The 24,946-nt window shown below is 38.6% G+C and overlaps 1 protein-coding gene across 6 annotated transcripts in view; it reads right to left on the bottom strand.

Annotated features, from left to right (window-relative positions):
* The window catches only part of Taf1 (TATA-box binding protein associated factor 1), a 75,635-nt gene that overhangs the window by 14,342 nt on the left and 36,347 nt on the right, over nt 1–24,946 (bottom strand). For 4 of the 6 annotated variants that reach the window (XR_005497977.2, XM_039099743.2, XM_039099745.2 and 1 more), the window contains exons 22-32: nt 24,671–24,849; nt 22,628–22,841; nt 21,968–22,133; nt 21,464–21,675; nt 19,289–19,397; nt 17,871–17,969; nt 16,432–16,609; nt 11,418–11,485; nt 9,235–9,357; nt 8,008–8,100; nt 7,838–7,922 (exon numbers count right to left, since the gene is read on the bottom strand). Coding sequence is in view for 5 of the 6 variants with exons in the window: in XM_039099743.2 (XP_038955671.1) it covers nt 7,838–7,922; nt 8,008–8,100; nt 9,235–9,357; nt 11,418–11,485; nt 16,432–16,609; nt 17,871–17,969; nt 19,289–19,397; nt 21,464–21,675; nt 21,968–22,133; nt 22,628–22,841; nt 24,671–24,849 (1,526 nt within the window). In the remaining variant the exon portion in view is untranslated. The remainder of the gene's footprint in view (nt 1–7,837; nt 7,923–8,007; nt 8,101–9,234; nt 9,358–11,417; nt 11,486–16,431; nt 16,610–17,870; nt 17,970–19,288; nt 19,398–21,463; nt 21,676–21,967; nt 22,134–22,627; nt 22,842–24,670; nt 24,850–24,946) is intronic. The other 2 variants (XM_063280029.1, XM_063280030.1) reach the window with 1 other exon arrangement.

Here is a 24,946-nt window from a genome sequence, read left to right as displayed (position 1 = left end):
GAATTTATAGAGATCTGACTGCCTCTTCCTGAGTGCTGAGATTACAGACATGCGCCACCACATCCAGTTTATCTGGTGTTGGGTATTGACCCCGGTCTACTTTGATTCTAGGAAAGTTCTCTGAAATATATTCCCAGACCAATAAGAAAAGTTTTCACAGATGTAATCCATGAAATTTACCTACTGTTTATCATGATATAATAATAAAAAGTATACCATATATTGGGGGAAGGAGGACTTGAGATATAGCTTAGTAGTATAGTTTACCTGCCATGCACAAGGCTCTGGGTTTGGCAATATAGCACCACAAAAAGTATACCATATATATACTTGTGAAGCTTTCTAGCCATATCTACTATAATTATTACAAGCCACTATATGGATAACAAAGTCCTTTTCAAGGGCTGAAGAGTGGGCTCAGAAGGTAAGAGCACTTGTTCTTGTAGAGGATTCCTGGGCATTTTCCAACACTCACATGGTGGTCCACAACCATCTGTAACTCCAGTTCCAGAAGATCCGACACCCTCTCTGACCTCCTTGGGTACCAGGCATGCATGTGATGTAGAGAAATATATAGCGCAAAACATTCATACACATAAAATGAAGCTAAAAAATGATTCCTTTTCAAGTAAAACATCTCCTAAGTCTATACAATCTATTTTTTAACTATGTGAAATGGAGCCAGGCACACTTGTGCCTGCATCTCAGTGCTGTGGAGGCTAAGGCAGCAGATCATGAACTACAGGCTAACCTGGACTATAGCTAAATTTGAGGTTGGCATGTAAAACTTAGAGACCTTCTATCTTATATCCAAACTCCAGGGTAGCTCAGTAGTTAAGAATGCTCTCTGTTCTTACACAGACCCCCACCTCAGGTGGCTCATAGTCATCTGTTTTAGGAGATCCAATGTCCTCTTTTGACCTCTAAGGGCACCCATGATCATTCTCTCTGTCTCTCTCTCACACATACATATACCACAAACATGAATAAAAATCTTTTTATTTTTTCAGATAGGATCTCTCTAAGTAGCACTGGCTATCTATCCTGAAATGTGCTATGTAGACCAGGGTGGCCTCCGACACACAGAGATCTTCCTGCCTCTGTCTCCCATGTACTGGGATTAAAGGTATGCATCACCATATAAAGTAAAATCTTTAGAAAAAAATGAGACAATGCTGGGGATATAGTTTGATTGGAGAGTACATTCCTGGCATGTGCAAGACTCTGGCTTCAGTCTTTACCACACGCACACACAAAAATTATACAAAATTAAATAAAATAAAATAAAATAAAATTCACTAGGCAGTGGTGACACATGCCTTTAATCCCAGCACTTGGGAAGCAGGGGCAGGCCGATCTTTGTGGGTTTGAGGCCACAGTCTTAGAGCAAGTTCTAGGACAAGCCAGGGCTACACAGAGAAACCCTGTCTGGGAAAACAAAAATGATGATGATGATGTATCCTTATGCCAGATACAAACCAGAAAGAAAGTTTAAGCCAATCATCAAAAGGATACACATAATTAAGAACAGTGTAGTGGCACTGACCTTTTATCTCAGTACTACAGAGGCTGAGGCAGGAGGCCAGTACAACTTGTAACAGCAAGATACTGTGTCACCTATCCTCCTCCCCAACATGCACAAAGTACAGCTATAGCTTATTTCTGGATTTTTGATCTCCTAGTTTTTTTTTGTTTGTTTGTTTTTTTAAGAGGATTTCTCTGTAGTCCTGGCTCCCAAAACTTGCTCTATAGACCAGGCTGGCCTCAAACTCAGAAATCCACCTGCCTCTTCCTCCCGAGTGCATGCATAGTGCTGCATAGTTTGTTTTTCTGTTTTGGTTATTTTTGAATCTCCTAGTTCTAATCAATCAGTAGTTTGATATTCAAAATATTGACAGAAAGGAGACTATATACAAAGGTTCTCAGCCAAGCCATGCATGGTGGCTTATGCCTATAATTCCAGCACTTTGGGAGACTGAGGCAGGATAATGACAAGTTCTTGCCCAGTCTATAGAGCAAGACTCTTGCCCCTGTTCCCCAAGACAGGGTTTCCCTGTGTAGCCCTGGCTGTCCTGGAACTCACTCTGTAGACCAGGCTGGCCTTGAACTCAAGAGATCTACCTGCCTCTGCCTCCAGAGTGCTGGGATTAAAGGCATGCACCACCACTACCCGGTGAGACTCTGTCTTAATAAAAATTTATTGCAGACCCAGAATGATGGCTCAGTGCTTAAGAGCACTTGCTCTGCAATTATAGAGACTAGAGTCAGATCCCAGCACACACATAATAAGCTGGACATTCTCCAAAATACCTGTATCCCCAGATTTGAGCAGAACAGACACAGGAGGATTGCTGGGGCTTGCTGGATTCATGCCTAGCAAGACCAGGTTGCAGGTTCAGGAGTAGAACCTGCCTTAAAGGAATAGGCAGAGAATGAGAGAAAAGGATATCCAACACCTCTAGTCTGTGTCTGCACAGAGACAGATGAACAAGCGTTCATGTGGAGATTATCTAATGATACAGACAAATCAAGGCTGCAGGTAGGCTACAGGTTTAAAATGAACTAATAGAACACCAGTTCTTTTTATACTGGCTCTTATGCCTACAAGAACATGGATTAGGAATCCAGCCTTTATTTGATTTCAATTTGGACATGTAAACACAGATGAAATTCTCACCATGCCAATTATAATATGAAGGCAATTAGTTTTATATGTTTGCAATGTTTCTCTATGGAAATCATTTTTAAAACATCTCTTCCAACTTCCTTTGAAACCAATACCTCTAAAGAAATATTCACTAATAATGCCTCTAGAATATAAAAAATTAATTTACAAATGATATCCCTTGCCTATGTTTTTATCACTAGCTATCTTTAACTACTACTAATTTTAGACAGCCTATGTTCAACAGTTAGAGTTTCCAGTTATTTAATTCCATTATGATATTATGTAAGAAAATTAGCATTTAAGTCTTTATAATGAAATATGCTAGAGCTGGTAAACCACTGTTAAGTGTATACAATTACTCAGACATTTTCTTACTGATATTTATAGCAGCAGTTCTTGAATGAAGAATAATGATTACCCAATAGATTCACAAACTTCCTGAACAAAATTCCCTATATATCTTTTTTTCTGGGTAGAATAAAATTATCCAAAGGTCTATATCCACCTCCATAAAGCTAAAATTACTACTCTGTATTTTGAAATACACCAGGAACTTACTAAAAGTAGGCTGATCAGCTGTAGCTTTGGAAAAAAAAAAAGATAGACATGTGAAGGTAACAGGGCCTCTCCAGGAACAATCAAAGTGTTGAGTCTGCCAGGAGGGAGAATTAAACAGAAATAGAAGTCCAATTCCCTAGACCCTACAAAGAAATACACACACACACACACACACACACACACACACACATGCGCGCGCGAGCGCGCGCGCGTTTCCAAAATGATTCCATAATTACCAGGAAAGATAAATTATCATTCTACCTAACAGATTAAGTTACCCATTAACAAAAAGAAAGAAAGAAAAAGAAAACCTGTGATTATATTTCACTTTTTTATTAAATCATGACCAGAGGGACTTTAACTGTTTTACTGGGGGGAAATGCATTTCCTTAGAGTTTACCCAATTTAGTAAGAATTTGCAGAGCCTAAAGAATCATGTTCTTAAGTAGTGGTAATTTCAATGACTTCTTTAGGAAACCAGTATGTTATTAAGATAAAAAGTCCCTTTTTTCCTGTATTTGCAGTGATATAAGGAGAAGCAAACAAAGCAGGGAGAGGAGAAAACAAGCAAGCATTGCTACTACTAGACAGCTGTAAACTTACAAAGACAAGCACCTGTTCACTAGGTAAACAGGTTTGCTATTACTCTTAGGCTTACAGTTCCTTACTACTACTTCTACCGTACTAGAAATAACTCTCTCCTAAGAAAATAAATATCACACTCACACACATACACATGCAGAAAACAATACCAACACTTAGGAAGCAGAGGCCAGCTTTGTCTACATAATCAAGTCTAGGTAAGCTGAATGTGGTGGCATATGCTTTTAATTATAGCACTCAGGAGGCGGAAGCAGGCTGGTCTTTATGAGTTTAAGGTTAGCCAAGAGTGAGACCCTGTCTTCAACAAACAAAATAACAATGTTTTTTTAAAAAGAGGTTATTACTACTTATGTTTGCTTTTATTGTTTGAGACAGAGTCCTACATATATCCGTGGGGGTCTGAAACTCAGAGATCCTCCTATCTATGTCTCCTAAGTGCTGGGATTAAAAGCAAGTGTTACCAACACTCAGATAAAAAGTACATTGGTCTACATAGGGAATTCCAGGTTATCCAGGGCTATACAATGAGAAAGAATCTTACCATGCAACACTAGCTAGTCTGGCCTGGAACTCACCATCATGTTGGCCTCAAACTCTCAGAGATCTGCCTGCCTTTGCTTAGAGTGTGCTGGAATTAAATTTATGCCCAGCCCAAATTTCAAATTTCAATAAAACATACAGTACTACAAAAGTGTCCTGATAAAGAGCGACAAGCAACACTTATTGAACTTTTATTCAGTAAGTGATGAAACACTGCCAAACCCAACTCTCCAGACCTGATCCTGACAAGCTTTCTTATACTTCTTGTCATTCTATCGCATCACCTCACTTTCCAGGCACTGTGCTTTTATCTTTGGCCCTTTGGCCTTTCTTTCTAATACTTATTTTATAAGACCAAAGAGGTGCTCAATGGTTAAGAGCACTGGCTTCTCTTGCAGAGGACCAGCATCCACATGTCCATGTCGTAGCTCATAACTAATTTATCCTCCCCACCTCCAGCCTCAGAGAATCTAAATCTGATGTTCTCTTCTGGCCTTTGTAGATGCTGTATGTACATGGTATACAGACATGTAGTCATGATTTTAAAAAAAGAACATTTTAAAGCAGGTGGTTGGAGACATAAAACTTTGTTTACAATAGTGTCATCAAGAAAGAGATGATAGTTGAATATTCAGTAAGGAGACAGAAAAGGTTTAAAAAGGAGGACAGCTGTCACCACAGTAGTTTCAAGAAAGGGAGTCTAACTCTCTCAGAGCAAGATCAAGATAAGGACTGTAAAGTTTCTATTATCGAGAAGAATTATGTGACCTTGTTCACTTAGGCTATACTTGGCATAGTAGAAGCTATATTGGAGTAAAAACCTGGGCACAGAGGCATAAATCTATACTATCCTAGCACTGAGGAAGTTGAGGAAAATGACCAATTTGAGGTTAGCCTAAGCAACACAGCAAGACCATCTCAAAAGCTCTAAGCGAAACATGAATGGGAAACAAAAAGATGGAGAAATATTGCATATTCAAAGAAATTTGGCTATCATTAAAAAAGAATGAAAATTTGAAATTCTATGGAAATAGTCTTGTATATAATGGACCTAAAATTAAATAAAAACTGGATATTGGGATGTAAAATAAATAAATAAATGAAAAAAAGTTGAATGAAAAATTAAAATAAGGGTAAAGTATGGCTGTGTGTACCTGTATTAGAGAGCTGAGACAGAAGGATCACTCAAGGACAAGATTTGTAGGCCAGTCTGAGCAACACACTAAGACCCTCCCTCATCTCAAAAAACAGTTTTAAAATGTAAGTGCTAAGACAAAACTCACTGTGATACTTCATGTTAAATAGTTTATACCCCCATTCTAGCAGAACATATCCTAGGTTAACATCTATAACATTGTCTCTTTGATGTTTGCTTTTGAGACAGGGTCTCGCTATGTAATTATGGCTGGCCTAGAACTCTATGTAAAACTCAAAAAGACTTGTGATCTGATTGTCTCTGCTTCCTGAGTGCTAGAAATAACAGTGTGAGTCACACACTTGGCCCACAAGGCTCTCCTTGTATAGTTCAACTATAATGTCCTACTTAAAACACAGACACACAGAGCATTTTATGAAAGTATCAATCGTGGTCCAATTATGAAGCATCAATTCTGCTTTCCTACTGTCTATACAATCTGTCCTACTTTTTCATTTTTCCATGCCTATTGCTGCTTCTTTTCTTTTTCTTTTTTGTTTCTTTTTTCTGTTTTGTTATTCGCTGTCCTGGACCTTGTTATATAGAGCAGGCTGGCCTCAAACTCACAGAGATCCACCTGCCTCTGCCTCCCAAGTGCTGGGATCAAAGGGATGTACCACCATTGCAAAGGCATGCACCACCATTGCCCATGTTGTTTTTGTTTTTATGAAACAGAGTCTCTCTTTGGAGCCCTGGCTATCCTGGAATTTACCATGTAGACCAAGTAGGCTGTCCTCGAACTCACTGCATGCCACTGCCTCCTGAGAGCTAGGACTAAGGGCATGTGCAACCATGTACTTTGTACTGCATCTTAACTGTTTTTCAGCATGCGTAGTGTTGAAACTTTCTTTACTAGTCTCCAAATCTCATTCCCCTCCACTTTATTATTTAGTTAACTTCCCGAGTGGTATTTACTAAAACTCTGGCCTCCACAGGCCCCTTGCCTCACACACCCAACCACCCCCACATAATTAAAATATAAATATTAAGGTTTTTTGTTTTTTTCCAAGATAGGGTTTCTCTGTGTAACTAAGCCCTGGCTGTCCTGGACTCACAATGTAGACCAGACTGGCTTCAAACTCAGAGACCCATCTGCTTCTATCTTCCAAGTGCTGGGATTAAAGGTGTGTACCATCACACCTGGTTCTAAAAAAGGTTTTTTAATTATAATAATTGTTTTGGATTGAGTGTGGTGGCACAGACCTTTAATCCTAACAGAGGCCAGTCTCTGTGAGCTCTACATGGTAAGACTCTGTCTCCAAAAAAAAAAAAAAAAAAAAAAAAAATGAGCCACGCTTGGCGCCACACAAACATGAAAGGTGGGAACAGGCCTCAAGTGTAGAGCAGGCTCAAGGTCAGTCTATGATACATGAGACCATGTAAAAATCTTTAACTTTTACTAGTTTATGAAGTCTTTCCTAGCCCTCAGATTAAAGAGTTGTTTTTCCACTTGGGCAGTTTGTATATCTATTTATAGCCCTTGTCAAGATGCATTTTGTTTATATCAATTGAAGTTTAAAGCACTTGAACACAGAGACCATCTTTACTATCAAAAGATTAAGCAGCTAGTAAAGCATTTAGCACATATTATCCCATCAACTCAGGTGCTAAGCAAAATTACACACAGCAAAGTTTGCCATGGTCTATAGCCAGCTAAACATTTCAGTCTCAGCACCATGTAACGTTGGGATATACCTTTTCAAAGCTTATGAAAACACAATGATGACTCGCAGAACAGAGAATATCCATTTGATTTTCATTAATGCCTCCTTTTCCTATGCTTTACACAATTTCAAATGTAAGGATAGACTGATTTCCATAATTCTTTAATAGTGATTCTTACAGAACACGCACTAAAATATGTACCTACTTTAAAAAAAAAAAACAAGGGGTTGGGGATTTAGCTCGGTGGTAGAGCGCTTGCCTAGGAAGCGCAAGGCCCTGGGTTCGGTCCCCAGCTCCGGAAAAAAAAAAAAAAAACAAATTGAGCAGATTAAAGGGTTCAGCCCCAAACCTGACAACCTAGGTTCCAAACCACATGGTGTTAACAGAGAACCAATTCTTTCAGTTGTCCTCTACCCTCCAAAAGCATACCAGGATAGCACTCCCACCCTTACAACAAATACATAAATGTAGAAACAAAAATTTAAAAAGTAACTGAGTTACTTGATTTAGCTATCACTGCTCAAATCTGCTTAAGCCTTAGAATTTTAGTAATGTAAATTAATGCTGGAGAGGTAAGACTGATGATAGAGATAAAAATAAATACCTACCATTGTACTTAACACTGTTGGCCAGAATCAGGTTTACATCATCTAAAAAGCTCTCTCGACTCTGGTATTTGTGCTTGGAGATATTCTATGATAAAAACAATCAGGCACTCAGTTATACATATAAAAATATTTATTATAAAAAGCCACTGATTATAAAAAAAATTACTCACCTTACGTATAGTCTCCAAATCCATTGGATTGACAATCACTTTGTAATAATCTGGAACAAACTTCTTATTAACTGGGTGATGAAATGGCCAAGACTAGTAAAAAGAAAGGATGGGAAGTCAAATGAAAACCATTACTTATACCAAAGAGGCCCAATTTTCATTGAGTTATAAATATTTTTGATGAAAAGTTCAGACTCCTTACACAGAAATACACATCCACACACAAAATTATATGTAATTTCAGGATCTCATTAAGGACACCCAGATAAAGTGAGAATCCCTCCTCTAAATTTACAACTAAAATCTTATTTCTGTGTTAAAGACTAAGTTTCGCAAATGAGAATAAAATTCCTTACCCTATAGATCCATCAAGAAAGTTTTTAACAGTGCAGCATAGAACATTATAACTATATGAAACAGAAAATTTAATTAAAAATTTCTGGGCGAACCAATAGATAAAATGGCCCACAGAACTACTGGGATAGATGCTAACCTTGTCATAAAAGGTTAAAAAAGAAAAGTTAAGGGCTGGAGAGATGGCTCAGTGGTTAAAAACACCGATTACTCTTCCAGAGGTCCTGAGTTCAATTCCCAGCAACCACATGGTGGCTCACAACCATCTGTAATGGGATCTGATGCTCTCTTCTGGTGTGTCTGAAGACAGCTACAGTGTACCCATATAGAACAAATGAATAAATTAAAAAAAAAAAAGAGAGAGATCCGATGCCCTCTTCTGGTGTATCTGAAGACAGCTACAGTGTAATAAATGAATAAATCTTTAAAAACAAATTAAAAAGGACAACAAACAATGAGTAATTGTTGAGGGTTTTTTTTTGTGAATAGGCAAGATGGCTTAGTGGGTAGAGGTGCTTACCAACAAACCCACTGACCTGAAATTAATTCCTGGAACCCACAAGTTAGAAAGGAAGCCCAATTCCCCAGGGGCTTGAAAGAAAAAAAAAAAACAAAAAAAAAAAAAGGGGGTCCTATTGTGTAGCCCTAGCTTGCCTTGTATTCACAGGTCCACCTGCTTTTTGCCTCCTAAGTTTTGGGATGAAAGGTTGTACCACCACACCCCACCAAATTGTTTTGACCATACATAAAACATGACTTGTGCCTTCCTCCCCAACATGCACAAATAAATAAATATACACACATGCTTGCTCTATGCACTTCTTTGCATCCTCTACTAATATCCTCTCAATATTTGACATGAAAATTACTTACATCTGGAACTGCCATCATTTTCTGAGTGACAATGTTATCCAGAATAAAAGAAAATGCTACTTGATCATCATCATCAAGCAAGGGGTTGATAGCTTTCTCTAAACGTGCCAACTTATCCTCTTTCTGAAATAAAGCAAAACAAAATGAAAGCGGTTTTTCTGAAGTATGATATTCACATAAAAGCTAAAGATACTTTAAAGTTCAGCTAGCTGTCTATGACTTTAGTCCCCAAAAATTTACCTCTGAATTATCTACTCCAGTCTTAGGTCAATCTAGATAAATTATACTTAGGCTAAAAGATCACAAAGGAACATGTCAGCAAATCCCATATTCTACATCCCATTCTTGTATAGCATCAAGAATAGAAAGGTAAAGACATCATTAGTTTAGCTGCAACAAGAGTATATTTGGCAAATTTGGCTTTTATAACAATGTCTTTCACATAAAATGAACACCAAGGGGGTTGGGGATTTAGCTCAGTAGTAGAGCGCTTGCCTAGCAAGCGCAAGGCCCTGGGTTCAGTCCCCAGCTCTGAAAAAAAAAAAATGAACACCAAGAATACAAAACAACATTACCATTAGTTAATGGCTCTTTTTGTTTGTTTTTCTAATAGGTTATATATCCTATGTAGCCCAGGCTGACTTCACATTTAATATACAACTCCAGCTTGATTAGTGACTTATACAAGGAAACTTAATTAAACAAATTCATTTCAGTCTGTGTACTCCAAAAATCTCTATGTTCTTATTGCCTGTATTCTGTGTTCTCATTGTCTGTATCCTCAATCCTTAGTCTCACAGCCCTTTTTTTTTTGGTTTGGAGACAGTCTAACTGAAAGTAATACTGAAAGTCACAGGCTAACCTTGAACTTTCAGTATTGAAACAAATTACCTTGAATTTCTGATCCTCTTACCTATACCTCCCTTGTGTACCAATACTGAATCTCCATACTGTATATAAGACTTTAGCATTCTAACAGATACAGAGAGGAAGCTAATTAGGGGAGGATGGTTTTGTTTTGTTTTTTTTTTTTTTTTATAATTTTGAGACAGGGTCTCAATATATAGCCCAGGCTGGCTCAGAACTTGTGCTCATCCTGCCTCTGCCTCTCAAGTGCTACGATTACAGGTATATATTACTATGCCCAGCTAACTGTGGCTTAAACATGCATTTTTAAAATTTTACTTATTTATCTCAACCAAGGTGATAAAAATTTCCATGTTTATCAATCATGTTCTCTTTTGTGAAGCCATCTATGTCAGTATCAAACTTCATTATCACCTGTGATTTTATAATTTTTTTTTTTTTTGGAGCTGAGGACGGAACCCAGGGCCTTGCGCTTGCTAAGCAAGTGCTCTACCACTGAGCTAAATCCCCAACCCCATAAATTTTTTAAGGTACCACAATCTTCTTCTTGGGTAAGAAAAGGGATTTGTAGAGGGATAGGGCTGTAACTTAGTGGTAGAGTGCTTACTTAGTAAGGCAAGAAGACCCTGGGTTCAGTTTCAAGCACACAGGGAAACAAACAAAACAGCCCAGAAGATTTTCCTTAAATTTTTTAGATTAGTTTTTAAAAATTAAGCTGTTTCTAGCCCTAGTGACTCAGTCAGCCCTATAATCCTAGAACTCAGGAGGCTGAGGGGGTTCTAAGACAGCCTGAGCTAGATACAGCAGTATCTCATTGCTTTTTCAGTATGTTTCTCTGGGATAGCAACAAGCTGAAATGTAAGCTATAGGAGGTCTCCTGGGAAGTCATTTTCCATCATCCTTTCCAAAGTTACTACATTCTGGATCTTATATCCTACATGATTCCAAATCAAGTAATTTTCTTCTTTGGACTTGGCTTTCCCATGTATAGAGGATAGTGCCTATATAATTTCTAAATCCTTACCCCTCAAATACACCAAGATTTGTCATTCCCTTGGTACTGTTCCTTCTGTTAAATACTCTAGTTCCTAAACTCCACTATTCTTCACCTTCATATACCACAGCATTTTTCACTTTTAAAATTTTATTTATTTTGATTTTTAAGTCAAAGTCCTAATAGCTTAGGCTCTTTTTGAACTCAATATGTAGCTGAGGATGACATTACACCTCTGATCCTCCTGTCTCCAACTCCCAAGTGCTAGGATTCTAGGTGAATGTCACTATGCCCACTACTTTGCCTTATCTTTAATTCTTACCTCTTTGAGTTTTTCATCACAGAGATCCAGCATGGATTGAGAAATCTGAGTCAGTGAATGTTTTGGCCCTACAGAGGAATAAGAAATAGCCATTATACCCTTGGCAGGGAATAGAGAAGCAAAGATTAAAACAGAGACAAAAGGAACACCCATTCAGAGCCTGCCCCACATGTGGCCCATACATATACAGCCACCCAATTAGACAAGATGGATGAAGCAAAGAAGTGCAGGCCGACAGGAGCCGGATGTAGATCTCTCCTGAGAGACACAGCCAGAATACAGCAAATACAGAGGCGAATGCCAGCAGCAAACCACTGAACTGAGAATAGGACCCCCGTTGAAGGAATCAGAGAAAGAACTGGAAGAGCTTGAAGGGGCTCGAGACCCCATATGAACAACAATGCCAAGCAACCAGAGCTTCCAGGGACTAAGCCACTACCTAAAGACTATACATGAGGGGCTGGGGATTTAGCTCAGTGGTAGAGCGCTTACCTAGGAAGCGCAAGGCCCTGGGTTCGGTCCCCAGCTCCGAAAAAAAAGAACCAAAAAAAAAAAAAAAAAAAAAGACTATACATGGACTGACCCTGGACTCTGACCTCATAGGTAGCAATGAATATCCTAGTAAGATCACCAGTGGAAGGGGAAGCCCTTGGTCCTGCCAAGACTGAACCCCCAGTGAACGTGATTGTTGGGGGGAGGGCAGCAATGGGGGGAGGGTGGGGAGGGGAACACCCATAAAGAAGGGGAGGGGGAGGGATTAGGGGGATGTTTGCCCGGAAACCGGGAAAGGGAATAACATTCGAAATGTAAATAAGAAATACTCAAGTTAATAAAAAAAAATAGCCATTATAAATTGAAGTTGCCACATGTTTCCAATACTTCATACATTACTAAAGAACCTAAAAGGTCCCAGGTAGCAGTCTAGTAACTGAAGTCTAGCAGTCTTTTCGTTTTTTATTTTTCTAAAACAAAGTCTCATTTATCCTAGGCTGGTCTTGAACTCATTATGTAGCTGAGAATGACCTTAACTTCAAATTCTTCTGCCTTTACCTCCTTGGGATTACAGGTATGTGCTACCATATAAGGTACAGACACTACCGTCTTTACTCCATTTTTCAGTGCCTATATCAATGGGTAAACAATATGAAAGAATTTTAACTATTTTTTATTTGTGACCATACATTCTTGTATTATAGCTGCTTTTTTGGTCACTTTTGTTTTTTGAGACAGGGTCTCATTATGTAGCTCTGGCTAGCCAGGAACTGTTTATGTACACAAGGCTAACCTCAAACTTAAGAGATTCACTTGCCTCTGTCTCCCTAGTGCTGGGAGTGAAGGCATGAGCCAGCTTTAATGCTGCTTTTTAATATCTTGAAAATTAGTCTACGGATGGAGAACAATGTGTTTAAGAATGGTAAAGAGATCAATGAACATCTTTTTTAATTTTTTCTGCTTAGTAGACAGATTATCCAGCATACAGTCTATTATTTCAGTTTCTCAGAAATCCTCACCAAGAGCTTCAGACAATTCTTGAACTATCTGACCTCTCTTGTACATCCTCTGCTTATAGCTGCTTCATTTAAGCTCATCTTTGGAATAATGAAAACATTTTAAGCTGGGAGTCGGGGATACACACTTATAATCACAGCACTTGAGATGCTTCAACCAGAGGACTAGGAGATCCAGGGTAGCCAAGACTACATAATTAAACCATCTCAAAGCTAAAAAGAAACCCCCAAAACTTTTTTCATCTAAATAGGATTTCTTTTTGTTCTTTTCTTTCTGCTTTTGTTTTTTATAAAACAGGGTTTCTCTGTGTAGCCTTGGTTGTCCTGGAATTCGCTCTGTAGACCAGGCTGGCCTCAAATCCAGAGATATATCTGATCTGCCTCTGCCTCCCAAGTGCTGGGATTAAAGCCTACACCACCACCGATCTCTAAATCGCATATCTGACCACTTCTTTTCAGTATCATTTACTAGATGATTGTCCTTGTTAGTGTCCCCCCAGAGCCTTAACCTCAGCCCTAGTATTTATTTTAGCATTTGGTTATTCATTCAAATGTTTTATGCCTTGTCTAAGACAAGGTCAATGATGGGAATATAAGGATAATTAAGAGTTCCTATTATAGAAAGATCTTGGATTAGTTAAAGAAAATGACTTGAGAAGAAATCATTGCAGGACAGTGTAATTCTATCAAATATCTATGACTGAAATGATACAGTCAGAAAATCTATAAAAACAAGACTCACCATAAACAAACTGTTAAGTCCAGTAGGTACACTAAAGTTTATTCATCTTAGTTTCCATAAGAGTTAAAAAAACAGGGGTTGGGGATTTAGCTCAGCGGTAGAGCGCTTGCCTAGCGAGCGCAAGGCCCTGGGTTCGGTCCCCAGCCCCGGAAAAAAAAGAAAAGAAAAAAAAAAAAAGAGTTAAAAAAAACCTATCAGTATAAATGAAATAAATTGATCACATATAAACTACATTCTATTTCACTGTATATCAAGTCTGCTAATTGGAAACCAAGACTGGTGGTACAGGCTGGTAATTATAGCTACTCAGGAGGCTGAGGCATAGGTTGCAAGTTTAAATTCAGGCTGGTGTACAAGAAAAGTTCAAGACTAGCCTGTGCAACTTAGTAAGGCCTCATTCCAAAATAAAAACTAAAAGCGAGGCTGGTCTATAGCTAAGAGGTAGAGTACTTGCCTACCATGCTAGAGGTCCTGGGCTCAATCTTTAGTACAATAAAATGAAAGCAAAAAAGTCTGCTTTCCGGGGGAGTAGGGAAGGCTTGTTCTAACTCACATTTAGGTAGTTATAAAGAATAGAGGTTTAATGGGCATAAAATAGGGAAGGACATTCCAGAGAGAAGGAACAAAGACACAGAAGTAATTAGTCAAATTCATATAAACATGCATTTCATCAGGGACCACATTAGACAATTTTATAGGTACTAGAAAGCTACTGAGTATTCTAAACTCATTTTTTTTTTGGTTCTTTTTTTCGGAGCTGGGGACCGAACCCAGGGCCTTGCGCTTCCTAGGTAAGCGCTCTACCACTAAGCTAAATCCCCAGCTCCCTAAACTCATTTTAAAATGATGCTTCTTTCCTTTGTTCACTTTTTTTAAATGATATTTGTATATCAAACATGCTAACCAAGTGCTCTACCTCTGTGCTACACCCACTCAGATAGTAATTTCCTAAATTTGAGTTCTAGGGGAGAATCCACCCCCATCAACAATAGAAAGAATTAAAGCAAAAACACTATTTGGAAACTGCTGAAAGAGGTTAAACAAGAAATATCAGGGGCTCCAATTAACCAAGTAACAAGAATGATAAAAAAGGAAAGGGACAAGTTCAAAAAATGCAGATAGTATTGTTTATAGGACTTAGTTATAAGTGTGAGAAAAGGAGCATGGGATCAATTGGGACTAAAATTTCTAGACTGTACTAGACAGCCAGCAAAACTATTTATCTACATAGGCAATCAGATAATGAACTGCCAGTAGGACAATGAGAACTGTCATGTCTAGCAAATACCTGGAAGCAAAGCTATGAAGCCTTGAATAGATGAAGAGACAAAAGATGGGGCATCACTGGACATATAGGAGCTGAAGTAGTAAGAAAAGAATAAGAGCTAGAGAGATAGTTCAGTGATTAAAAGTGTCCCAGTATCCATATCAGGTAACTCACTTATAACTCTTGCTTCAGGGTGAGCCAAAGCCTCCAATCTGTGTAGATACTTGCAATCACATGCATACACCCAAACAAGTAAAGTAAATCTTTAAAGTAGAAGTTAAAAATGCTATATAAAATACTCCTGGAGGGGTTGGGGATTTAGCTCAGTGGTAGAGCACTAGCCTAGGAAGCACAAGGCTCTGGGTTGGGGCCCCAGCTCTGAAAAAATGAAAAAAAAAAAAAACACTCCTGGAAAGGAGACAAGAGCATCAAGAAGGAAAGGGTTGGCAATATCCAAAGTACACACAAAGATTCTCAGTGTCATTAAGGAGCTGTAAATATACATGATATGCCACTTTAAACAAACTAGGGTGACTACAATAAAACGGCTAACGTGTTGGTGAGGATAAGAAGGTAGAATGTGTAGGAAATTATGTTACATTTTTGGTAGAACTACAAAATGATACAGCTACTCTAGAAACTGGGAAAGAAGTGGGTTTTCAAGATGCTGATCAAAGCTACCCCATAAATTCAGCAATTCCTCTCCTATGTATATACCAAAGAGAAAAGAAAGCAAATGTCTACATAAAAGTTTAAACATAAATGTTCACAACTGTTTATGTTAGTTTTAAAGTGGACAAACCCAAAATATTTATTAACTGAATTTCTAAAAACTTATTATCCATAAAAGAAGTTAAGTTAGCTATGGTGGTACAACTCTGCAGTCACAGTAATCAAGAGGGCAAAGCACTTGAAAGCAAGTTCTTCCTTCCCACCATTCCTATTTTTCTTTTTTAAACAAAAGGGACATCTAGCCCTTGTAACAAAAATGCAGTCTGAGTTAAAATACACAAAATATGGCTGTAAGAAGTCTTTTGTAGTTTCCACCCACACCCAATACCTCAAATTCACCAGAGAATATATGAAAAATTAAATAGGAGAATGGGTGTGGTAGAACATGGTTTTAATTCTAGCACTAATTTGGGAGAAGAGGTCAAAGTGTTTCTATGATTTTGAGACTGGTCTGGTCTGCATAGTTAGTTCCAGGCCAGCCAGAGCTACATAGTGAGACCATGTCTCAAAAAACAAAAAAGATTAAATAATAAAACTAAAAACAATCCCCAGCTCCGAAAAAAAGAAAAGAAAAAAAAAAAAGAAAAAAAAAAAACTAAAAACAAGTAACACTTATTATATAACTAAAATGAATACTATCCTGATGTTCATACTAAAAAATGCATATTATAATCTTTTCATTCATTCTCATCTACTCTGAACTTAGAACAAGGGGATAAGAATCTGAAAGATGACCTTTGCAGTCAAGGAACAAGGGACTATTACCATTATAAGTTGCACTATTTTTCACAATTAATTCCAAATGTTCTCTGAATTCTTCTCGAGATGGATAAAGACGTTTGCGCACATTTTCACGGAGTGTTTGTAGATCCATTGGCCGAGTGATGATTTTGTAGTAATCCTTTACAACTTTTGCATTAACTGGAGTATGGAAAGGGTATGTCTGTAGAAACAAGAGTCAACACCATTTGTGAACAAGAACACTCGACACAGCCAATTATATCTTACTGGTTTACCAACTATACAGGATTTTTCAGATGTAGTAATTCTGTTTCTTGATTAAACCATTTTCTTCTTCTCCTCCTCTTCTTCCTCTTCCTCCTCCTCCTTCTTCTTCTTCCTCCTCCTCCCCCCTCCCCGTCTCTCTCTCTCCCTCTCTCTCTCTCTCTCTCTCCCTCCCTCTCTCCCTTCCCTATTGGCTTTTCAAGACAGGGTTTCTTTGTGTAGCCTAGGACTAGCTTTGTAGACCAGACTGACCTCAAAATCAGAGATCTGTCTGCTTCTGCCTCCCAAGTGCTGGGATTAAAGGCATAAGCCACCATATATGGCAAGGTGTTGAATTCTTTGGAGCTAGAGTTACAGGTGACTGAGAGCACATGAATGCTGAGAACAGAGCATCAAGCATGATCCTCTGTAAGTGCGGTACATATTATTTTTTAATTAATTTTGAATTTATTTTTATTATTTTTTGTATATGAGTGTTTTGCCAATAAGTAGTCTGTGCACCTCATATGTGCCTGGTGTCTGAGGAGGTGGGGAGCTTCCATGGGTGCTGGAAAGGTACAAAGAACCTGGGTCCTTTGCAACAAGTGTTCTTAACCACTGAGCCAACTATCCAGCCCCAATAGTATGTACTCTTAACCATTAAACTGTCTTTCTAGTTCCACATAAGTTAGACACTCATGGAACGTAAAATTTATTCTTGTAAGACATACAATTTGGAGGCTAGAGAGATGCTCTGTGGTTATAAATAGCACAGTATGCTCTTCCAGAGGACCTAAATTCGGTTCCCAGTTCCTATGCCTGGGGACTCACAACCTCCTGTAATTTTGGTTCCAGGTAATCCAATGCCTCTGGCTTCTAAGGAAACTTGCAAATGCATAGACATACAATTTTTAAAAAAAGATTCTTTCTGCTTTAATACCCAGAAATTTGAATTCACATATTCATCACAAAAAAAATTGAGTTGAAATTAGAAAAAAAATGAGCTTTATTTATATCCTCATATAATTCATGTGTCCTTCTGCCTACATTCTGTCCTTCATCACTTAATAGTCTATTAAATAATTTAAAAACAGACAAATATCCCAAAGAATTAAGAGTTCCAGAACAAAGGTATACACACTACTGCCATCTAGCTGAAGTAACAGAAAAAGCAAAGGGCCTTTGATTTTCTATTATATGTATCTACTGAATGAACTCACATTTGGAAGATCTCTCATGTCATTGATAATAGATTCCAAGATAGAAGACAGTGTCACCATAGGGTCTGTCCGGCGTCGGTGGATGGATTTATGAGGTCTCTAGAAAACAAGAAATCAGAATGCTTTAGAGAAACAAAAAATACACAGTATTTTCAAATATACTAATATATTTTAGAAATCTTCAATAATACCAGACTTTGAGGACTTAAGTCAATAATCTGAGCAACTAGGAGGCTGAGGTAGGAGAATTGCTGTAAATTCAAGGCCAGCTTAGATTACATAGTAAGTTGTAGACAAGCCTGGAGTAGAGGGAAACCAATCTTTTTTTTTTTTTTTTTTTTTTTTTTGGTCTTTTTTTCGGAGCTGGGGACCGAACCCAGGGCCTTGTGCTTCCTAGGCAAGCGCTCTACCACTGAGCTAAATCCCCAGCCCCGAGGGAAACCAATCTTAAAAGCAAAGCTAGGGGACAGGAGTTGGGGAGATGGTAATTTGAAGAGATGGCTTAGTAGTTAAGATACCTTGCAGCTTTTACAAAGGCCCTGGGTTTAGTTCCCAGCATCCACATAATGGCTCACAACTAACTCTGTAGTGCACCCTCTTCTGGCATCAGGCATGCATCTAGTCAACTTATTTATACACACATAGGCAAAATAATCATGTACACCACAGAGGGTCAGACAGTAAGATGGCTCAGGGAATAATGACACTTGCCATACAAGACAGTGACCATAATTTGAATTTGATCTCCAGACTCCAGGTAAAGAAGTAGAAAACTGATTCCATATGTCTCTGACTTCCACATGTGCATCATGGCACATGCACACACACTTGCATACACACACAATGTGTGTGTGTCTTTCTCTGTGTGTGTGTGTGTGTGTGTGTGTGTGTGTGTGTGTGTGTGTTATGTTAAAGCTAGGTGTGATAGCACATGCCTTTAAGCCAGTACTGTGGAGGCAGAGGCAAGCAGATTCCATATGTCTCTGACTTCCACATGTGCATCATGGCACATGCACACACACTTGCATACACACACAATGTGTGTGTGTCTTTCTGTGTGTGTGTGTGTGTGTGCATGTGTGTGTGTGTGTGTGTGTGTGTGTATGTGTATTATGTTAAAGCTAGGTGTGATAGCACATGCCTTTAAGCCAGTACTGTGGAGGCAGAGGCAAGCAGATTTCTGAGTTCAAGATCAGCTTTGGTCTACAGAGTGAGTTCCAAAAAAGTCTCAAGGCTACCTAGAGAAACCCTATCTTAAAAAAAACAAAAAATAAGACAACATTTTAATAAGTTGTATAATGAACAGTATATATAATGCTCAAGGAATAGACATAAGGAACATCTGACACTGACAGAACCATGTTACAGAAGGGTAGCAGAATTAATGAGAATCCATCTGATAAGAAGAAAATACTCACATTCAAATAGTCACAGTGAACAGTGGTTCCAACCCGACGCTTTTTCTTGGGAGGAAGTTGTTGTTTAGGGAACTTCAGAACCAGAGATTTTCTGCGTACTTCATCCGCACTGCAATCAGTAACATTGTCATAGTGTGTTATTTATAGTTCACAGAAATAAGGGTGTAAAGATGGCTCAGTGCTTAAGAGTACTTTCTACTTTAACAAAGAAGACCCTGGTTCACCTCTAAGCACCTAAACGGTAGCTCGAAACTACACAGTAACTCCAGTTCCAGTGGATCTGACAGCCTCTTCTGACTTTTGTGGGTGCCAGGCGCACACAATGGTTCACTTACATGTATGCAGGCAAAATACTCAAACACACAGAATATATCATATAACTCATATAATATAAACCATATAACATTTTCATATTTTTATATATGTGAGTACACTGTCACTGTCTTCAGACACACCAGAAGAGGGCACCAGATCCCATTACAGATGCTGTGAACCTATTTTTTTTTTTTTTGGTTCTTTTTTTTCGGAGCTGGGGATCGAACCCAGGGCCTTGCGCTTCCTAGGCAAGCATTCTACCACTGAGCTAAATCCCCAACCCCGCTGTGAACCTATTTTATAGAATTTTTGTGTGTGTGTTTGTGTGTGTGTGTGTGTGTGTGTGTTAATAATAGTATAGTAATTTTGAAACTATTTTATACTTCAAGTCAGAGAAAAGGGACAAATATATTGATATTAACATTCAGAAAAGGGGCTGGCTCAGTGGTTAAGAGCACTGCCTGCTCTTCCAGAGGTCCTGAGTTCAAATCCCAGCAACCACATGGTGGCTCACAACCATCTGTAATGGGATCTGATGCCCTCTTCTGGTGTGTCTGAGGACAGCTATAGTGTACTTATATGTAATAAAGAAATCTTTAAAAAAAAAAGAATCAGAAAAGGATGTGAATATGAAATGGGATGATAAGAATAATGTGAATTAAAGCATTAGTATGAAGTCACAATGTAAAATACACATATACTTACTAGTTCTATCCACTAAAAAAAAACAGAATCAAGGATAACCCAGTGCTAACAAACATATGCAACACCAAGATCTTGATTTCTTTTTCTGTTTGTTTTTTAAGATTTACTTTTTATTATTTTTATTTATGTGTAAGAAGTATATATAGTGGTATGTATAGTAAAGCCTTTATGTTTGGCCACTATAACCCAGCTTGGTTTATAATTTTTAAAATGGGAAAATCTTTAACATCTCCATTTTTAAAAATTTATTTATTTTTACTTTATGTATATTTTGTTTTGACTACATGTATGTCTGTGGGAGGGAGTCACATCCCCTGGAACAGATGGTTGTGAGCTGCCATGTGGATGCTAGGAATTAAACCTGGGTCCTTTAGAAAAACAGCCAGTGCTCTTAACTACTGAAGCATCTCTCCAGTCCCAAACATCTCCATTCACTAAATTCTAAGGGCAAGAAGATTGGGCATAAGTATACTTTGCTTTATAGTCTCTCATTTAATCTTAACTACCCTCATGTGCAAGGTATGGTGTTCCATGCCTATAATCCTAGCTATGTGGGAGGCTGAGAAAGAAAGATTCAGTTTGAGGTTAACATGGCTAATTTAGCAAAACCTTAAAAAAAAAGTGCAAGAATTTGAGAATGTAGCTCAGTGATAGAACACTTACTTTCCTACTGTGCCTACCAGTACCACAAAAACAAGCAAACCAAAACAGAACAAAAAACTACTCCAGTAAGGGTATTTGTATAAATATTAAGACTTATCGTGGCTTGGTGGCAAAAGCCTTTAATCCCAGCACTCCAGAGGAAGAGGCAGGAGGATCTCTGAGTTCACGGCCAGCCTGGTCTACAGAGTGAGTTCCAAGATAGTTAGGGTTATGTAGAATCTCTGTTTTGAAACAAAAGAAAACAAAACAAAACCAACCAAACAAAACCAGAAGAAAAATACTGAGTCAGAAAAAATAGTATGTACAAAGGCAAGTAGTAAGCCCCAATCATTAGGTTTTCATTACCAGCAAAAATTACTTGTGATAATTCAAAGTTCCTACAACCCCCAGTTCCACTTCAAAGAACAATCACACCACATTTAGCCCTGCCAGCCATAATCATCAACCTTGAACAGGTCTTTGCTACAGCACTCCCTGCCTGGTATCCCTTACCTCTCAATTAGCTGTTTTCCCAAAACGATCTTGGTCCCTTCGACCTTGATAAGTTCTTCATTATCATTGTGAATGACTGTCTTTTCCAGCTCTTCTTCCTGTTCCTCTGTCATTGCAACAGGATTAGAAGGTGGTGCATTTGTTTGATAATAAAGAGGGCAGAATTTATTTGTCCTCATGTGTCCAATTGCACCACATGCTCCACATTTTAGCTGCAACAAAAAAAGATATCGTGTTAAAGGTACACGGGGTGAAGTGTGTCAAAATGAAAAAAATATATATATACACACACACATACACACAGCAGGGGAGAAACAAAAACAGACATCATTGGGGATTGGGGGAGAAGTTGAGACAGGGTTTCCCTATGTAGCCCTGGCTGTCCTGGAACTCACTCTGTAGATTAGGCTAGCCTAAAACTCAGGGATCCACCCGCCTCTGTCTCCGCCTCCCGAGTCCTGGGATTAAAGGCATGTGCTACCATGCCTGGCTTAATATACTTACTTTTAAGTCAGGACGTTCCTTCATCTTTTTGGGCTTTTTCTCAGGAGGACCCTTCAGTTTCTCCTTTTCCTGGTTTCGTTTAAGTCTCCTCAGTTGCTCCTGAATCCTCCGCCGTTCTTTTCTCATCTCTTCTCGGTGTTGCTCATCAAAAAGGGCAAATTTTCGACTGAGTAACAGGGAAAAAAGACAAAACCACAAGCAGCTTAAGTCAAGGTGACTATCCTGAAAGCTACCATCTCAGAATATTAGTAATTTATCCAGGATGAAGTGAAATAAACTGTCTGCCATCTTCATCTTCTTTGTTAGTCAGTCCCCCACATGTATAGAATAACATTTCTCGATCTAAGTCCTGAATAATCATTAAGGTTTTGCTGTTGATTTTTGAGACAATGTTTTACAACCCAGACCGGTCTAGAACCTGAATCCCCCCTGCCAAAATCTCCCATTATAGGAGTAACTTTTGTATAAGATTTTTGCAGAGCCAAACTACCACAATCCAAATGTAGTAAACATGGTTATTTCTCTAGTGATATGGCTCTGTTCAAATCCAAACATCTAAAGACAAAAAGGCTTTAAATAATAGTAGATTTCTAGGGATAGTGGTGTATATTCCCATCACTATAACTCACATACACACTTCTCAATCACTATCAAACTCACATGAATTCTTCATCTTTTGTGGTCCGTATGCGTACATAAGCATCAATAACAGCTGCTTTTCGGACTGTCTCACAACGAACATATTCCTTCCCCTCCTCATCTCGAAATGTTCGATAAATCTTGAGACAGCGGCCAGTGGCAGAAGAGTTAAGGCTAGTCACCGAGGCTGTGTCATCATCTCTGTGGTTGTTTCCTCCTGCTGCCGAGCCTGCTGCTACAAGGTAAAAAACAATTTCCAAACATACCCTCTAACACTCAAATAGCCACTTCTTGGGGTTGAACAGAGATGTTCAACATACCACTAAACTACAATTCTACTAAAAACAAAGTTGCTACTAGCTGCAAGAACACCCTGATTTACTTTTTCCAGACTCCTTTTTAACCACTGCCCATTTCCATTTTACTAAATACAAATGTTCTAGAAATACCTCGGAGTATTGAGCTTCCTATTAGAGACAGAGAAGCAATAGTTAAGTACTGCTATTCCACTAAATAGCAGGGTGACAGAAAACTTCCAGCAGCAAATAGTTGATGAAAACATCCAAGCAAATACTCAAGAGGAAGGAATTAAGCCCAGTCTTAAGACCTACCTAACATATAATATGCTGCTAAAACCTTAATATGAATAGGTACCCCCTAGAGATCTTGTAGAAATGTAAGACTAAACTCAATAGGTATGGAGAGCTCAGGCTCGAGATGATTCTGCCTTTCTAACAAATGTCCATGTAATATAGATACTGTTCTAGGATCATATTAGCAAAGAACTGGAGGACTACAATGGTAAAAGAGTCACCTATCTTTACAAAGTAGCCAGAAACACAAAATTTTTCAAAGCTTCATAGAGATGGACAACAAAGATAAGACCAGTATGAATGAAAATGGTCATGCTAATGTTCATCCTCAGACTTCATCCTCTTTGTATCTATATTCATTGCCTGCTTGATGATATCTGTAATTGGAAGCATCATGGAGACCTTGTTATCCATCACCCTTATCATCAGCTTCTGAAACTTTTGGTGGATGGCTTTTAGTTCATTTTAGGATCTAAGACTTCTTTAAGAATCTTCTGCAAGCCATAGATCTTAGAATCTTATGCATACAACTTAGAGAGTTCAAAGACAATCTGGCAAATTCACCCAGAGATTCTGTACTTTATTTTTTTTTTTTCTTTTTCTTTTTTTTTTTTTTTATTAACTTGAGTATTTCTTATATACATTTCGAGTGTTATTCCCTTTCCCGGTTTCCGGGCAAACATCCCCCATGTACTTTATTTTTTAAAGATAGGGTCTTACTATGTAGCCATGGTTGGCCTGGAAGTCAAGAGCTTCCTTCCTCAGCCTCCCAAGTGTTAGGATTAAAAATATTTGCCACCATACCTAAGGTAGCCAGATACTTCAAAGATCAACAGAGTCAACCAACCTGGACCCTTGAGGCTCCCAAAGACTGAACCACCAACAAAAAAGTGAGCATGGACTGGATATAGGCCCCCCACACATATGTAGCAGATGTGCAGCTTGGTCTTTATGCGGGTCTCTCAACAAGTAGATCTGGGACCTGTCCCTGAATCTGTTGCCTGTCTGTGGATCCCATTCCCCTAACTGGGCCTCCTTGTCTTGCTTGCCTTAGTGGGAGAGGATGTGCCAGGGTAGGGTGATATCCAGAGGGGCCTCCGCTTTTTCAGAGAAGGGGAATGGGGAATGGGGGGATGAGCACCTGGTATTGGGATGAAAAGTGAGTGGATGGATGGATGGAAAAAGCCTGTTACTTTGGAGGATCAAAGCCTAGAAAGCTGATTTGATTTTATGTACAGTATTGGTAGCCTGGTTTAGGCAAATACCTGATACAGAAAAAGGAAGCAGTAATCTGGCAGCATCTATTCAATTTCTTCCCCACAGACTACAGTCATTTGTAGAAATCTTGCTATCTCATCTACAAATTTCTGTATATTCATTCCCTTTTTGGTCTTCAGCTTAGGCTCAGTTATAGTCTGCAGTTAGCCATGTTCCATTTTTGATCCTTCTCTTATCTGAGAAGTCCGCTCACCCAGTAGCATCCGCTGGAGTTCCTTTCGTTCCTGCTCCTCCCGTTCCCTGGACAGCTGAGAGCTTGTTTTCTTGTTCTGCAGCATATTCTCAATGTTTTTTCCCATTTCTTCAAAGTCACTGTCTTCAGCTGAGCTGCTGTCTGTGTCAGTTGATAAGACCTCTGTTGAAGACAAAACCCTAGCAAAAGAGGAAAAAAAGTTAAAGACGAGGGAAATACAAGTACACAAAGAAGAAGGACCAGAGAAGAAAACTGAGAAATCAACCTTAAAAAAGA

This window comes from Rattus norvegicus, chromosome X, assembly GCF_036323735.1.
Source record: "Rattus norvegicus strain BN/NHsdMcwi chromosome X, GRCr8, whole genome shotgun sequence".
In the NCBI taxonomy this organism is placed as follows: domain Eukaryota; kingdom Metazoa; phylum Chordata; class Mammalia; order Rodentia; family Muridae; genus Rattus; species Rattus norvegicus.
Note: the sequence above shows the minus strand (reverse complement) of the source record. Positions and strands in the feature narration are given on the sequence as shown.